The sequence below is a fragment of the Oncorhynchus gorbuscha genome, linkage group LG14, assembly GCF_021184085.1.
Source record: "Oncorhynchus gorbuscha isolate QuinsamMale2020 ecotype Even-year linkage group LG14, OgorEven_v1.0, whole genome shotgun sequence".
NCBI lineage: Eukaryota > Metazoa > Chordata > Actinopteri > Salmoniformes > Salmonidae > Oncorhynchus > Oncorhynchus gorbuscha.
This window is the reverse complement of record NC_060186.1, coordinates 15,876,978-15,894,804: the sequence shown is the minus strand read 5'-3', so window position 1 is coordinate 15,894,804 and position 17,827 is coordinate 15,876,978. Positions and strand designations below refer to the sequence as shown.

Below are 17,827 nucleotides of genomic sequence, written 5' to 3'. Positions count from 1 at the left end.
AACCTACTACGCCATATTTCTCTATTCACACACACATGCATGCATTCATACACACCAACGGCACACGTACACACTTTCTCTCTCTCACACACACCCACGCTGCTGTCACACACGGTGCAGGGTTGACCACCCCTGGGGGTGTCTAATGGTCATTACTTTATCATCAGTCAGAAGCTGGCATGGCCTCATTAATTATGCTTAAGTAATGGCCCATATGCTAATGCCATGTAGCTAATGAGTAAACCAGGTTACAGTTAGCCTACATACTAGATTAGAGTTACATACTGTACATGTTGATGAATTACTACCCCCAGAAACCTCACGGCACAGACAACAAAGCTCTATGTTGATGTAGAGTCCAAATGCCTTGTTATGCTACACGTTGTTATCTGTAAAAGACAACAATAGAATCCAACAGGATACAGTAGGGGGGTAGATGACACCTTGAGATAGACCACAGGTGTTTATGGAAGAGCTTGGACAGGCGGTTGCCAGTGTCGTCTCTCTTCCCCCTTGCAGGAGTTTATGTCCAGCCTGTCAGTATGTGTTAGTGGTCCACAGTTGTCAGGATCTGCCTGGAATTGGTCATATCTTGACATGCGCCCCCCCCCCCGAATAGTGGCCTAAAATTAGTATTGAGAAGTGATAGTATTTTATTGTAGCACTTTCCACCTCAACCGCCATTCATGAGTAACACTCAGCTTGTCAGCCCGAGTAGACGCCTCTCCTTCGGCGCCCACGCGGTCAGCACCCGGTTCGGATGCGGTCCAGACGTGGTCCCCAGGTTTGACAACACCCTCTCTGGCTCCTCTCCTCCAGGTATGAGTGCTCTGCAGTTGCAGAACCTGGCCACTTTAGCAGCGGCGGCGGCGGCGGCCCAAAACTCAGCCGGCCCCAACGCAAACCCCCTGTCCTCCAACGTGGCCTCCCTCGGAGCGCTGGCCAGCCCAGGTAACGCCGCTTCAGAGGGGGGTCAAACGCGGGGGACACCTGCCCTCCTGTCCTACCACCACCATCCTTTTCACTGTCGTCAGCAATACCATCCTCTTCGTCATCATTGCTGATGATCGAACCATCTTCATCACCATCAGTAGTCATTGCCGTCCGCCACCTCTGCGTTTTGTTATTGTGTTACTGTTACCACGGGGACCCCATGCCGTGTCCGTCCCGGCGCCTGCCTGCGTGTCTGTGTCTGACAGCACTTCACCTCCTCACCGTGTCATGGGACATGTACACCCTACGGCCATATCATTTCGTGTCCCACGCGTTGTGTGTAAAACGTACTGAAGCTCACTGTCGTCTGTGTTCGGTTTCCACACTGAGAGTTGTCTGTGGGTGGGTGTGGTTGTTTGTGTGGGTTTGTTGTGCCTTTAAAGTGACTCTCGTCTCTTCGCTTCACAAGCCCTCCGAGACACGGGAACTTTAAGTGCAGTGGAATTGTTTCCGGGGGAGGGATGGTTGTTGGAACCTTTATGTGTCGTGTGTGTGATCTGCCTGTGGACATGGCCAGGGTCTGGCGACTCGAGAGACAGACAGCAGCAGTCTCTGAAGGAGATGGGTTCATCTAGGTCACATTGAGACACTCTTCTCTCCTTCACTCTCCTGCTTTACCTTATTCTGCTCTCTCTTTCTGCTTTATCTTATTCTGCTCTCTCTTTCTGCTTTATCTTATTCTGCTCTCTCTTTCTGCTTTTATCTTATTCTGCTTTATCTTATTCTGCTCTCTCTTTCTGCTTTATCTTATTCTGCTCTCTCTTTCTGCTTTATCTTATTCTGCTCTCTCTTTCTGCTTTCCTCTTATTCTGCTCTCTCTCTCCCTCTCTGTGCTTTCCTCTTATTCTGCTCTCTCTCTCTCTCTTTGCTTTTATCTTATTCTGCTCTCTCTCTCTGCTTTCCTCTTATTCTGCTCTCTCTCTCTGCTTTCCTCTTATTCTGCTCTCTCTCTCTCTCTCTCTCTCTCTCTCTCTCTCTCTCTCTCTCTCTCTCTCTCTCTCTCTTTCTTTCTCTTATTCTGCTCTCTCTCTCTGCTTTCCTCTTATTCTGCTCTCTCTCTCTCTGCTTTTCTTATTCTGCTCTATTCTGCTCTCCCTCTCTCTCTCTCTCTCTCTTTCTTTCCTCTTATTCTGCTCTCTCTCACTCTTTCTCTGCTTTTCTCTTATTCTGCTCTCTCTCTCTCTCTCTCTCTCTCTCTCTCTCTCTCTCTCTCTCTCTTCTTTCCTCTTATTCTGCTCTCTCTCTCTGCTTTCCTCTTATTCTGCTCTCTCTCTCTCTGCTTTTCTCTTATTCTGCTCTCCCTCTCTCTCTCTCTCTCTCTTTCTTTCCTCTTATTCTGCTCTCTCTCACTCTCTCTCTGCTTTTCTCTTATTCTGCTCTCCCTCCCTCCCTCTCTCTCTCTTTCACTCCATTTGTCATCTCTCTCTCGTCCTCCCTGCCTTGCTCCTCCAGTTCCCTGGTTGCTGTCTTTTCTGGAGTAGCCAAGTAACAGAGCGTGAATAAGAGCTTTGTTTAGTGTCTCTCTCTCATGAACCCATCACCCTTTGCCTGTCCTGCTCCCTCCTTTCACCCATCTGCTTAGCATAGGTTCAAATGTGAATTCTGCTCCCTCCCTCACCCATCTGCTTAGCATAGGTTCAAATGTGAATTCTGCTCTCTCCCTCCCTCCCTCACCCATCTGCGTAGCATAGGTTCAAATGTGAATTCTGCTCTCTCCCTCCCTCCCTCACCCATCTGCTTAGCATAGGTTCAAATGTGAATTCTGCTCCCTCCCTCCCTCCCTCCCTCACCCATCTGCTTAGCATAGGTTCAAATGTGAATTCTGCTCCCTCCCTCCCTCCCTCCCTCACCCATCTGCTTAGCATAGGTTCAAATGTGAATTCTGCTCCCTCCCTCCCTCACCCATCTGCTTAGCATAGGTTCAAATGTGAATTCTGCTCCCTCCCTCCCTCCCTCACCCATCTGCTTAGCATAGGTTCAAATGGGAATTCTGCTCCCTCCCTCCCTCCCTCCCTCCCTCCCTCACCCATCTGCTTAGCATAGGTTCAAATGGGAATTCTGCTCCCTCCCTCCCTCACCCATCTGCTTAGCATAGGTTCAAATGGGAATTCTGCTCCCTCCCTCCCTCCCTCACCCATCTGCTTAGCATAGGTTCAAATGTGAATTCTGCTCCCTCACTCACCCATCTGCTTAGCATAGGTTCAAATGGGAATTCTGCTCCCTCCCTCCCTCTTCTGCTCTCTCGCTCGCTCTCATGTGTTCTGTGGTTACTAGAGCTACATTATTAGTGCATGCTCTGCTCAGTGCCAATGAAAGGCGACACTCTCCACCAATGACATTTTGACGGAATATTAGTATCAATTTGATAAAGACAGACAATTTACCATTGAGAGACTGTCTTGCTTTTCATTTGTACTAAGTCTATTTTAAGATATCCTCTTTTTCTGACGCAGTGTAAGTGTGACTGGACATGAGGGTTGTGTGGACATTATGTCCACTGGAAGATGGACACTTTCTGGACAATCAAATAAATGTCTGTAAAAGACAATTGTTATTCACTCACATTGTACTTAGGGACCATGTAGCACTTAGGCATGATCTTGTCACTCACAATCTGTTCTTTTGTATTTGTGTGTGTCACAATCGTGTCTGTCTGTGTGTCACAATCATATCTGTCTGTGTGTCACAATCGTGTCTGTCTGTGTGTCACAATCGTGTCTGTCTGTGTGTCACAATCGTGTCTGTCTGTGTGTCACAATCGTGTCTGTGTGTGTGTGTCACAATCGTGTCTGTGTGTGTCTGTGTCTCTGTTCTAGGGCTAAATTAACCTTGTAAAAAAACTAAAACATGTAACATGTATGCCGAGATATCTCTGTCATACTTCTATCATACTTAGGGATCCTAAGCAGGACCTTAGCGTAGGGTCTAGTTGGTCATCTGGCGCTCTTGCCTGCCTGTCTGCCTGCTTTAGGTTTGGTCGTTACATGACCGCTTCACAAAGGAAAAACCCAGTCCCACACCTTTTCATCGCTACACACGCGCCCACAACTACTGTGTTCATTGTGCTCTGCATTCACATGTGTGAGGGATCTTTATATGTTACATGGCAGTTACAGTCATTTCTAGGACTTTCGGTGTTGAATGAGGGCAGAGATATGTACTTCCTGCCTGTCACTCTCTCAGCTCCAGTTTGTCTGAGCAGGGAGGATGTTGTTGCTTATGTCACTAAAACTTCCAATTGGATGCCTCCGCTTCTCTAACGCGCGTGCTTGTTGTCTTGTTCTTCCTTCCTCTTTCTCTCCCTCCCTTCCTCTCTTGCCCACTCCTTCCTCTTTCTCTCCCTCCCTCCCTCTCTTGCCCACTCCTTCCTCTTTCTCTCCCTCCCTCCCTCTCTTGCCCACTCCTTCCTCTTTCTCTCCCTCCCTCTCTTGCCCACTCCTTCCTCTTTCTCTCCCTCCCTCCCTCTCTTGCCCACTCCTTCCTCTTTCTCTCCCTCCCTCTCTTGCCCACTCCTTCCTCTTTCTCTCCCTCCCTCTCTTGCCCACTCCTTCCTCTTTCTCTCCCTCCCTCTCTTGCCCACTCCTTCCTCTTTCTCTCCCTCCCTCCCTCTCTTGCCCACTCCTTCCTCTTTCTCTCCCTCCCTCCCTCTCTTGCCCACTCCTTCCTCTTTCTCTCCCTCCCTCTCTTGCCCACTCCTTCCTCTTTCTCTCCCTCCCTCTCTTGCCCACTCCTTCCTCTTTCTCTCCCTCCCTCTCTTGCCCACTCCTTCCTCTTTCTCTCCCTCCCTCCCTCTCTTGCCCACTCCTTCCTCTTTCTCTCCCTCCCTCTCTTGCCCACTCCTTCCTCTTTCTCTCCCTCCCTCTCTTGCCCACTCCTTCCTCCTCTTTCTCTCCCTCCCTCCCTCTCTTGCCCACTCCTTCCTCTTTCTCTCCCTCCCTCCCTCCCTCTTGCCCACTCCTTCCTCTTTCTCTCCCTCCCTCCCTCTCTTGCCCACTCCTTCCTCTTTCTCTCCCTCCCTCTCTTGCCCACTCCTTCCTCTTTCTCTCCCTCCCTCTCTTGCCCACTCCTTCCTCTTTCTCTCCCTCCCTCTCTTACCCCTCCCTTTCTCTCCCTCTCTTTTGCCCACTCCTTCCTCTTTCTCTCCCTCCCTCCCTCTCTTACCCACTCCTTCCTCTTTCTCTCCCTCCCTCTTTTGCCCACTCCTTCCTCTTTCTCTCCCTCCCTCTCTTACCCACTCCTTCCTCTTTCTCTCCCTCCCTCTTTTGCCCACTCCTTCCTCTTTCTCTCCCTCCCTCCCTCTCTTACCCACTCCTTCCTCTTTCTCTCCCTCCCTCTTTTGCCCACTCCTTCCTCTTTCTCTCCCTCCCTCTCTTACCCACTCCTTCCTCTTTCTCTCCCTCCCTCTTTTGCCCACTCCTTCCTCTTTCTCTCCTCCCTCTCTTGCCCACTCCTTCCTCTCCCCCTGGTATCCTCTCTTCCCGACAGCGGGCACCACAGCCAACTCCTCGGGCATGAACTCTCTGACCTCTCTGGGCACTCTGCAGGGCCTGGCTGGCGCCACCATGGGTCTGAACAACATTAATGCACTAGCAGGTAGCGTCAACAGTGAGTATTCACCGACCATCGGCCGCTCACCACACATCTCACCACCACCGCCATCGCCATCACTCAGACACAGGGATACGCTGCTGTTGCAGAGGAACGTCATATCTAGAAACGACCTCCAGTCTGTGTTACAAACATGAATAATAATACTGGTAATGATCTAAAGACGTTACTCTAAACACTATCGAATTCCACCCAAGTCCCCGATCCAAACATCTGTCACTGTGACCCTCAAACTATGCATGTGGTTGCCATGTGGCGTCCCTCTGTGTCCACTTCCTGAGAGATCACCTGTTCAGCCTGGCTTTATGCTGCACCCCCCTAACCCACTACATCCTCACAAAGACCACGGCTACCAATACATCCATCCATTTATTCATGAACCCATCCGCTTCCTGGTTGTGTCACACGGGGTGGTGCCTGTTGTAAGAGTGCTGCTGTTTGTGCTGTGGCTTTGTCCGCGTGCTGGTGCCGCTCCACGTCTGTGCGGTGTCGTATACGTGTCACTAGTGAATCTGCAACACTACTGCAACACAGTAGAGGTACATTTTTTTCAACAACAAAAAAACGAAAACACTTTTTTAGTAGAGGTGAAGAGAAGAAAATATTCTGCAACTCTTGGAAGAATACTGAAGTGGCCTTAATCAGGTATACGTCTACATGTATGAGATGAGCTGTGTCCCAGTAGTCGTAGAGTAGCCATGCCAGTGAGTTTCTCTGATGGCCACACTTAAGTGTCTGTCCTGTCATGTCCTGCTACACCTCTGGGGGAAAGTCAAAGTGTGTCGCCTTAATCAGGGTTGTTATGACAGCAGAGATCCTGTAAAACCAGCCCATTCTCCACATATTCTCCCCTGACCTTTTCCTGCTTCTTCAACAGTTGCCATATCCGCTTTATAAATCCCCCCTCCGCTCAAACACGATGAGAATGCCAGTTTCACATTAATCTTCTCCTCCCCTTTCCCCTCCTTCTTTCATTGAAGCACATCTAGGCTTTAATTGAATCGTAAAGGTCAACGGTGCAATTATTCCTGAATAAATGAGTGACCTATAATTTCCAGCGCCGTGGTCATCGTTTACCTCTCTGTCAGATGGTGGCGGGCGGCGGGTCATTTGGGAATATCGATCCCCTCAGACTGTTGCCCTGCTAGGCAGTGAAGCCACACTAACAAGTGCAGCTGTCCTTTTTAACCTTGCTGCTCGTCGTTACCCTCTAAATGGCCAAATAAGAACAGGGACGTGCCGTTTGATTGGTGTTTGACATTGTTGGTCTGGGGTCTGATTGGTCTAACAGTAGTGAGGTGATTTCTCCTCTGTGTGGGTGGTGAAAATGGCAGAGAGCGATAGATTGAGCCAATATTGAGATATTGGTTCTTGAGTACAGTAGCGGGTTATACATACAGGGGGGGGGGGCTAGGGATGTTGTCATGGTGATAATTCAGTGGTTGACTGCTTATTTCTGCTGTGGTGTTCCAGTTTGCATGGGTCAGGCCAGGCTCTCCATTCACCTCTGTGTTATGTGTTTTAATGTCTATTACATGTAGGACAAGTGTATTATGTGTGTGTGAGATCAAATAAATAGTTTGTGCCTATATTTACATATCCTGTACAAAATGTATTGAAATGTGTTTTACGTGTGTGTGTGTGTGTGTGTGTGTGTGTGTGTGTGTGTGTGTGTGTGTGTGTGTGTGTGTGTGTGTGTGTGTGTGTGTGTGTGTGTGTGTGTGCGTGCGTGCGTGCGTGTGTGCGTGCGTGTGTGAGTGTGTCAGTGTATGTACTGTATGTTGAATGAATATGTGTGTGTGTGCTTACAGTGGGGAGAACAAGTATTTGATGCACTGCTGATTTTGCAGGTTTCCCTACTTACAAAGCATGTAGAGGTCTGTCATTTTTTTTTATCATACCTACACTTCATCTGTGAAAGACAGAATCTAAAAACAAAAATCCAGAAAATCACATTGGATGATTTTTAAGTAATTAATTTGCATTTTATTGCACGACATAAGTATTTGATCACCTACCAACCAGTAAGAATTCCGGTTCTCACAGACCTGTTAGTTTTTCTTTAAGAATCCCTCCTGTTATCCACTCATTACCTGTATTAACTGCAACAGTTTGAACTCGTTACCTGTATAAAAGACACCTGTCCACACACTCAATCAAACAGACTCCAACCTCTCCACAATGGCCAGAGAGCTGTGTAAAGACATCAGGGATACAATTGTAGACCTGCACAAGGCTGGGAATTTGATTTGATTTTGATTTGATTTGGCTACAGGACAATAGGCAAGCAGCTTGGTGAGAAGGTAACAACTGTTGGCGCAATTATTAGAAAATGGAAGAAGTTCAAGATGACGGTCAATCACCCTTGGTCTGGGGCTCCATGCAAGATCTCACCTCGTGGGGCATCAATGATCATGAGGAAGGTAAGGGATCAGCCCAGAACAACACGGCAGGACCTGGTCAATGATCTGAAGAGAGCTGGGACCACAGTCTCAAAGAAAACCATTAGTAACACACTACGCCGTCATGGATTCAAATCCTGCAGCGCACGCAAGGTCCCCCTGCTCAAGCCAGCGCATGTCAAGGCCGGTCTGAAGTTTGCTAATGACCATCTGGATGATCCAGAGGAGGAATGGGAGAAGGTCATGTGGTCTGATGAGACAAAAATATATTTTTTTGGTCTAAACTCCACTCGCCGTGTTTGGAGGAAGAAGAAGGATGAGTACAACCCCAAGAACACCATCCCAACCTTGAAGAGGAGGTGGAAACATCATTATTTGGGGATGCTTTTCTGCAAAGGGGACAGGACGACTGCACCGTATTGAGGGGAGGATGGATGGGGCCATGTATCGCGAGATCTTGGCCAACAACCTCCTTCCCTCAGTAAGAGCATTGAAGATGGGTCATGGCTGGCTCTTCCAGCATGACAACGACCCGAAACACACAGCCAGGGCAACTAAGGAGTGGCTCCGTAAGAAGCATCTCAAGGTCCTGGAGTGGCCTAGCCAGTCTCCAAAAATGAACCCAATAGAAAATCTTAGGAGGGAGCTGAAAGTCCGTATTGCCCAGCGACAGCCCCGAAACCTGAAGGATCTGGAGAATGTCTGTATGGAGGAGTGGGCCAAACCCCTGCTGCAGTGTGTGCAAACCTGGTCAAGAACTACAGGAAACGTATGATCTCTGTAATTGTACCAAATATTAAGTTCTGCTTTTATTGCATGACTTATGCAAATGAATTCCTTAAAAATCATACAATGTGATTTTCTGGATTTTTGTTTTAGATTCCGTCTCTCACAGTTGAAGTGTACCTATGATAAAAATTAGACCTCTACGTGCTTTGTAAGTAGGAAAACCTGCAAAATCGGCAGTGTATCAAATACTTGTTCTCCCCACTGTATGTGTATGTAGAGTGAATGTGTATATTGTGTGTGTGTGTGTGTGTGTGTGTGTGTGTGTGTGTGTGTGTGTGTGTGTGTGTGTGTGTGTGTGTGTGTGTGTGTGTGTGTGTGTGTGTGTGTGTGTGTGTGTGTGTGTGTGTGTGTGTGTGTGTGTGTGTGTGTGTGTGTGTGTATATTGAGTGTGTACTGTATGTATAATGAGGTTGTACTGTATGTGTAATGTGTGCAGTGTTTGTATAATGTGTGTAGTGTATGTATAATGAGTGTGTACTGCACGTATAATGTGTGTAGTGTATGTATAATGTATGTGTGTAGTGTATGTATAATGTGTGTGTACTGTATGTATAATGAGTGTACTGTATGTATGATGTGTGTGTACTGTATGTATAATATGTGTAGTGTGCGTATAATGTGTGTGTGTGTGTGTACTGTATGTATAATGAGTGTGTACTGTATGTATAATGTGTGTGTACTGTATGTATAATGTGTGTAGTGTATGTATAATGAGTGGGTACTGTATGTATAATGAGTGTACTGTATGTATAATGTGTGTACTGTATGTATAGAGTGTGTACTGTATGTATAATGTGTGTACTGTATGTATAATGAGTGTGTACTGTATGTATAATGAGTGTACTGTATGTATAATGAGTAAGTGCACTCTTCTTTTTGTACTGTTGGGTTTTATGTAAAGTTGCTCACATGCTCTCAGGTATGGCGGCCCTGAACGGAGGCCTGGGCGGCGCGGGGCTGACCAACGGCACGGCGGGCACCATGGACGCGCTCACACAGGCCTACTCAGGGATCCAGCAGTATGCAGCCGCAGCCCTGCCCACCCTCTACAGCCAGTCCCTGCTGCAGCAGCAAGGTGCCGCCGGCAGCCAGAAAGAGGGTCAGTGGGCGTGGGGTGGAGCCAGGGGGCGGAGGGAAGGGTCAGGGGGAGGGAAGAGACAGGAGGGTGGAGGGGGTTCTGGAGAGTTGAGGGGGAACTGAAGGAATCAAGCGGTGGAGTGTTGGGAGAGAGGTATGCACTCCCAGTACAGCCAGACCCGACTGCAGTAGTCGAACTGGCACAAGAAGCTTTCTAGTGAGATTACTAATGCAACAACGATACTAACCACGGGTAGCCAGAAACAGGTTGGGCACTGAGGGTAGAGGGGAGAGCATAGTGGGATAAAGACGTATGCATTAACTCTCTATAATCTCTTCACTCTGTATGTCTCTGGGTTTAACCCGCTACTGTCCCATGTCTCTCCTGTTAGGGCCTGAAGGTGCCAACCTGTTCATCTACCACCTGCCCCAGGAGTTTGGGGACCAGGACATCCTGCAGATGTTCATGCCTTTTGGAAACGTGGTCTCTGCCAAAGTCTTCATTGACAAACAGACCAACCTGAGCAAGTGCTTCGGTACATCAGCACAAACACACCAACACACACATACACCTGTGTATGAATTAGTTGTATTCCTTTTCAATCATTTGAGTTTCTTCTACGTCTCCTACATCCTTTTGGGCACCCTCTCTCTCTCTCTAACTCGCTCTCCCTCTCTCTTCTCTTGTACCCGGTCCATTTCCTTCTCTGCCTCCCAGGCTTCGTCAGTTATGACAATCCCGTGTCGGCGCAGGCAGCCATCCAGGCCATGAATGGCTTCCAGATCGGCATGAAGAGGCTGAAGGTGCAGCTCAAGCGCTCCAAGAACGACAGCAAACCATACTGATCTTAGCACTAGGGCCTATCTGCTCCCATGTTACCACTGCTAGGGTAAGTCCCCATACGAGCCACGACCTCTACACAGGGACTGGGGGAGGGAAGTGGAGGGAGGGGGGAGACAACATTTGACCACCAGAGGGAGACACTACTTTCTCCTTTAGTTTTTTTTATTTTTAGCTTTTTTGTTCAGCAGTATTATTTATTATTACTATTATGATTTTTTTTGTATTATCTTTCACATGAATGCTTCCATTACCACCTTTATTTTGTACCACTTTAAAAAAAAGTAGCTATCATCGGTAGCTTTTTCAGTTGTAAAACATATTTAATTTTCTACGTGATTATTTATATACTGTTATCAGAAGAATTTCATTACTCGAAAAACAGAGTAAGAAAAAAAACAAGCTATATGGTTTTGTTTGTTCTCTTTGTGAACCTGAGGCCTGATAAAATGTCGATATAAAGGGTTCATTTCTGACACACCATGCACCGATATGCACATGACCCTTGACCTCCTGGTGTTGGTTTCCGGGCCAACCGCCGCTGCTTCTCTGACCCCTGATGCCTGCTGACAGACACCAGGGAACAAAGGGTTAAAAAAACAAAACTTAGTGGCCTGTCACCTGTTAGTCAGTCAACGACAGAATCCCATACAGTCCTCTATTTCATTATTATCATGACTCCAGTCATTTCTTAATGTGGAGAATGTTTATTTCACACTAAAACAATGTTAGCAAACTACGATTTTCTGGGTCAGATCACATTGGTCTTTGTTGAAAGGGATATTGTGTAGAACATTTTCAAAGTAACATCCAGAATCTGATGAAGGCTATAAGATTAAAAAATGTATGGGTGGGAAGTTAACTGAAAATACTTGATGTTTCTTGAGAGATAAAACAATTAATTCAAAGTAGCGAAAGCCACAGGCCTGTACATTTTATTTGTAAAAAAAGCAGTTCTATTTTTATACAAAATTCTTACTGCCTCAGAAAAAAAGGATTTTATTTATTGCCTATCGTTAAGTTATTGGAATCCTATAAAGAACCGAATCCGTTAGAATAGAACCTTGTTGAGTAGTCTTCTGAAATTTGGAACAGTAGAATTCTCTAGAACAGAGCCACGTTCACACCTCGCTCTGCCTCTGCTCCCTTCACTGTCATACACCTCTCTCTGTCTCTGCTCCCTTCACTGTCATACACCTCTCTCTGTCTCTGCTCCCTTCACTGTCATACACCTCTCCCTGTCTCTGCTCCCTTCACTGTCACACACCTCTCTCTGCCTCTGCTCCCTTCACTGTCATACACCTCTCTCTGTCTCTGCTCCCTTCACTGTCATACACCTCTCTCTGCCTCTGCTCCCTTCACTGTCATACACCTCGCTCTGCCTCTGCTCCCTTCACTGTCATACACCTCTCTCTGTCTGTGCATCACATCCGTCCGTGATCAGCTCTTTCTCTCTCTCTCCCCATCAGTACCGGAACTCCACCTTTCAAACTTCAACCTTTCCTTGCGTTTCGTTTTTTTGTTCACGTGTTTGTTTCGTTATGTTTCGTTCGTTTGTACTGTACAAAAACTTTTCAACAGTTTCTCCCAAATGACAATCCATCCTCCTTGCTCTCTAGGAGCATGTGGTACTGATGGATATAACTTTGGCTGCTCTGTGTATGAGTGTGTGATAATGTGTTTGTACAGTAAATGTGTGTCTGTTAGTATTAATCCAAATTGTAAATCATTTTTGTAAAAAAAAAAAAAAATTGCGAGAGATATAAAATTGTGGTGTTGACCTTATGACCTGGTGGTTTACATTGTTGTTTTGTTGTGTGTTGTTCCCCTGATTTTAATGCTGTAGTAATGTGGTACCCTGGCTCTCTGTCCTGTGTGTAACTCTCTCCTCTCCCCTGTTTTCTTCCTATAGAACCCATCTCCATGCCTGTTAGCTCATCGTTTGCCTAGCATGTCTCTGTGGCGTGGCGTCCAAAAACCAAAAAAAATACAAAAAGTCTCATCGTCCCCGTCATTGTTTTCTGATGTCTTTTCTGAGCTGATCATAACCTGGTCTCCGCCTACTGACCTTTTGAACTTAGCGTGACCTTTTTGGACTTTTTTTGCATGTGACCTCATTTTGTTCTATTTTGGGGAGGTGGGGTAAATGGGGTACATTGTGCATGAAGGAGGGAGGGAGGGGGAGGGGGGGAGCGAATCAATGTAAAGAAGTATAGCATAATTCATACAAAAAGACTGAACTCTTACAGACAAAAACAAAAGGTTTCTTTTTAAAAACAGAACAACCCTGTGGCAAAATGATTTCTAATAGGTTTATTTAGTTATGTTTAGTTTCCTTCTTTTATGTTGGGTTTCATTTGTTTTTCATTTTTTCATTTAAAGTAAACTTGAAAGTTCAGCACAGGGATTGGCATGCTGTCTTGTTTCTGGCTCCACTGGCAATATGAGGCCAGAAGCAGACACTGTCGGTGTCCATGAAAAATAGACTACTTCCAAACAGTTCTGAATAAAAACTGTCTGATCAATATTAGACTCTCTCAGAGCTCTGTAATTGTTTTTACATTTTTCAGGCAGTGTAAAGTTTTTTGATAAGGCCATTTTAAGTGGCTCTGTTTCTCATTAAAGTATATATAGAACCACTTTTTTCTAGAGTAGTTTAAGGTATTACAAAAATGTCAACAAAAAAAGACTTGCCCTGTTTGGGGGGAGAAATGCTACCTACGTGTCACCTTTTGCTGAACTGACTCACAGATAGACAATCCGTGGTTTAAATGCACATGATAAAGAAATGACCTATATTTTCTACTGTTTAAATTATAGAGCGAAAAAAAAAGAAGAAAATGCCTGTAACCCGCGTTAACGTTGGTGCTTCTTGTGAGTTTAGTTTTGGTTTCATTACAAGTCTAACGGTCTTAAGTGTCTCATGTTTTAAAAGAGAAGACTAAAAAAAAATCTGTTTACTTGAACAATAGACAAAGCCTTTCATATGAATACTATTATAATTGTTCATTTTGTCTTTTATTTTAAGCAGTCCCAATTTGCAAAATTTCTTGTTGGGTAATTAGCTATATACAATTCCTAAAAAAAATATATATATGAATATATAAATATATATATATATATAACATGTCGGCTTGTGAAGCATCAATGTTAATATAATTTTATTTCTATCGTGGGAAACAATATTTAGATGTGTTTTGTTGTTCATTATAATGTGATTTTCTTTTCTTATAAAGAAAAAAAGACAAGATCGGTGGAGTTTAGTGCCAAAACCTGAAGGTACATCCTGTCTATAGCGCGTCAGTGTATTTCTTGTGAAATGATTTGATAACATGGGTATTTTATTAAGTGTTTTGTATGGATCCCTCATATGTAAAAATATAGATTTAAAAAAAGAGTTTGTTAACTTGCTATTCTGTGGTCTTGTTGCCTGAAACTGTTAATGTTTTGCTTTTTTTTTGTAAAGATGTAAAAAGTGCCCATGTGTCATATATATATATATATATATATATATATATATATATACACACACACCCACTCGCACGTACACACACTCAAGCAGACCTCACAGTTGACTTTACTTTGTTGTTGTGTATGAGAGCCCCTGAGTGTGCACGCCTCTACAGTCCAGTTTCCATGTTCCTGCCCACCAGTCTTTACATTGCTGTTCACACACTCTCTCTATCAACACGTCACTCGCACACACAATCCTCACATGAGCCATTAACAGAGCATTCTTCAAAGCCTTATCACAAGCCTTTACATGAACACTCACATGAACACACACTCTCGCTTCATCCTTTCGCTTTGACAAATGTCAAGCCTTATTTTAAGCTTCGTCTCTCTCATTATAACCGAAATCAAGGACAAGTGTTTAGTTGAAGTTGCTACAGACCGGGAAGGGGCACCGTTATTGGCTGGTCATGTATGTGTCACCTCAAACAACATGAATGTGTTGCTTACATGAGGTAAGTGAAGGGCAAGACTTTCCCACACAAGCCTCAAACCCTCCCCAGACCCAGACAAAACAGCGTTGGTTTAGTACAGAATGATTTATCTGTTTGGTTTTGTTGTTTCTTCAGTTGACAGTTTCTTATGGACATGTACCAGTATTGGTAATCACACCATTACTACAGACATATGTTTGCCCTGTTGTAAATGTGGTGTAATGTAGTGTAACTGGCACAAAACAGTGTTGAGATGCCAACGTATTACGTCACGATTCTCATAGTCAATCCGCTTACATGACACAGAGCTGTCTGTCTGTCCGTCTCAGTATTCTGTAAAACTGCCCCGATTCCCTTCCCTGGAAACCTAGTTTACGGTCTGCAAAACGCAGCACTATTTTATACAAAAACTCACCAGTCGCCTTAACCAGGGAGTGTTGTATCGAAAGACGTGTCTAATCGGATCTAAAAATCTGTATGTAAGTAGGTGGTGTTTGCCAAGTCTAAGTGTACTGTATTGTACTGTACCTCCAGCTTCTCCAACTCTGGGTAATCGTGTCACCATTTTGTCCCACAACGCAGAGTAGAGAGGCAAAATGGCCACCTTCTTCTTTAAGTGTGGCTCTCAAACTGACAACCAAGGGAAAATAAGTTACTGTTATCTGTTCCATCGTCTTTTTACGGAATAACAAGGTTTATTTGAAATACCGAGCCAAATGGAGGAGGGTTTGTAAAGTGCAGACAGGGGAAATAAAACGAGATGAAAGGGTAGCGATCGTGTTCAGTTCTTAGACAGCAAAACAACCGTCTCGGCCAAGAGGCAGAGCCTTTACCATGTCAAATGACCAAGTCAATGCCAAACTTCAGTTGAGTCCATAGCATATCAAATTGACATTTCCTAAAGCAGTAAGCATGAGTAATGCCATACAAACCGCTCTAACTACCTGCATAAAAGTAATCAGGATTGCCAATATGTCATACTCCACATATATCAGTGTTAATAGTTCATTTTGTCATTAACGTGAGCTGATCGTAGTCTCCTTATAAGACAGCTGCCCTATTAGGCCTCAGACCCTTCAGGAATCCTCTCTGTGAGGAACATCTTTGCACTCTAATACATTAGGTAACATAAACAGACAACAGAGTTACATCAACTCACGGTGCAGCATAATGGGTTGCAGGCGTAGAGGCTTGGGTTTTTGTTTGTTTTCGGTTCATCCCTTAGCCAACTACTTATACTTTGGGAGATGTGTGTGTTTTTACAGAACTTAAGCATCCCCCAATTCCCAAATCGCTCGCTCACACACACACACACCATGGGTTGGCACAGTGTAGTCTGATTGAAGTTGCAGTCTGTTAGATGTTTCTGAAAAAGCACAAGAGTGTCCTCCGCAGACAGACCGTTAGACAGGAATGTCTGTTGAGTGCCTCACATCTCAGGGGCTGTCATCACCGATGCTTGTTGTAATCTTTCAATCTTGTCACTGTTCCGTTCTCTGTTCTCTTTTTATTTATTTATTATTATCTAAAGTGCTATTTATCAAACAATGACATTTTAAAGGAAAAAAACAACTTGTAGTTTCTTTGCATTTTGGCTTATTATGTCTAGTTTTGGGGGAAAATGTTTGTTTTTCTCTCTCTTTCTGTGCCGTAAAGAGCTTGTTGTCTGTAGATTAATATCATTTTGTTTGATTCTAAAGGATTTCAATAGTTTTAAGTATTGTCTTGAGAGAAGCCAAAGTCAATGCATTTCAGTGGATTCTGTAAGCGTATTGTATGTTTGTTTGACAACACTTCGAAATCTGTCATTGGATGGGATTGAAAAAGTAAAAAAATGCAGGCTTTCCTATTTCTACAAATGATTGTACTTATGCATTTTGTACCAGTGAAACTTTTTATACTGGAGATTAAAGGAAACAACAACAAAAAACTATTAGTAAAACAAACCTGTCTGGCCTCATGATGTGGCCTGACCTTTGTTGACTGGTTCCCGAGTATGATTTATAGCTGGCATCAAGAACGTTGTCTTTTAATATACGATTTTCTAGAAGAACTTTGGCTTGGTTTCTTTAATTAATTAACTTCTTATTTTTCCGTACTTCAGTGTTGTTCTTTTCGCAAAGAGGAGTTAGGCGAGTGTTGGTTTCTTTTTGGCTTATAAATAGTTATAGCCGTTTGTCTATACAAAAAAACCCGGTAAGTTTCATTTAACTTCTGTATTGTGACGTCTACATGATAAGACAATTAGGAATATAAATATTTAGTCACCTTCAGTGGATTAATGTATTAGTTCAATTAAAAAAAGATGCTAATTAGAGGTTTTTGCTTTTAACTGTTTAGATTTTTCTGGTTTCTCTGTCCCCTGTGAACTAACTGTGTAGCTGAAGCAGTCAGAATTATTTTTGTAAACGTATGTTCTTGTGTGATGCAGTTACTTGCTTCTGTCTCCGATATTAAACCATTTTTCCTAATACTCGTCTCTGTGTGTGTTGTTGTTGTTGTTGTTGTCGTGTTCCCGTGGCTGTCTGATGTCGTAATGTTTCACACAACCCCACGTTTCACGTCTCTATCTCTCCTTTTCTCTCTCGATCTCTCTTTTCCTCTCTGGTGTTTGGTACTTGTTTTACACATAGTACAGTTGATTTCATCCCCAAGTGACAACTCACTATGGTGTCCTCAGTAAACATGGTAAATATACATCAAGGTGTGTCTATGTATATTACTTTGTAGCCCAAGATGATGTGACAGTTCATCACCTTTTCGGAAAAAAAAATCCAAATGACAATCAAATTTGGAAAACAAAATTCTACTTCAGGCTATGGTGCTCGGGGGCCATGATAATGACACATATTTCAACAAGAAATAGCTTGACAGGATTTTGTGAGTTGTAGGTACACAAAACTGTTATCTGACTTAACCACTCTCACAACAATTGAATTATCATAAATCGAGCTCTGTGCCTACCGGCCTTGCGTCATCCTCCAATCTGTCTCTGCCTGACTACCTAATTGGCCGGAACGTTTCAAAAGAGGGCAGGTCTTTCTGCTGTCCCTGATTAGGAAACGGCTGCTATTGGCCAATGTGAGGGTTCCCTCATCAGGGATATGCCTGTGCTGTACACTGTTCTGGGCATGGTCTGTCTACTATGTCTGTGTCCAACTCCACTTCTG

The 17,827-nt window shown here is 44.5% G+C and overlaps 1 protein-coding gene across 23 annotated transcripts in view; it reads left to right on the top strand.

Annotated features, from left to right (window-relative positions):
• The window catches only part of LOC123994553 (CUGBP Elav-like family member 2), a 291,904-nt gene extending 274,774 nt beyond the window's left edge, over positions 1–17,130 (top strand). For 6 of the 23 annotated variants that reach the window (XM_046297277.1, XM_046297276.1, XM_046297269.1 and 3 more), the window contains 6 exons: positions 820–951; positions 5,479–5,598; positions 9,712–9,891; positions 10,262–10,405; positions 10,588–10,759; positions 12,623–17,130. In XM_046297277.1, the coding sequence (XP_046153233.1) occupies positions 820–951; positions 5,479–5,598; positions 9,712–9,891; positions 10,262–10,405; positions 10,588–10,715 (704 nt within the window). In that variant the 3' untranslated portion in view covers positions 10,716–10,759; positions 12,623–17,130. Of the gene's footprint in view, positions 1–819; positions 952–5,478; positions 5,599–9,711; positions 9,892–10,261; positions 10,406–10,587 lie in introns of all 23 variants that reach the window. The other 17 variants (XM_046297281.1, XM_046297287.1, XM_046297284.1 and 14 more) reach the window with 10 other exon arrangements.
• The last annotated feature ends 697 nt before the right edge of the window (positions 17,131–17,827 follow it).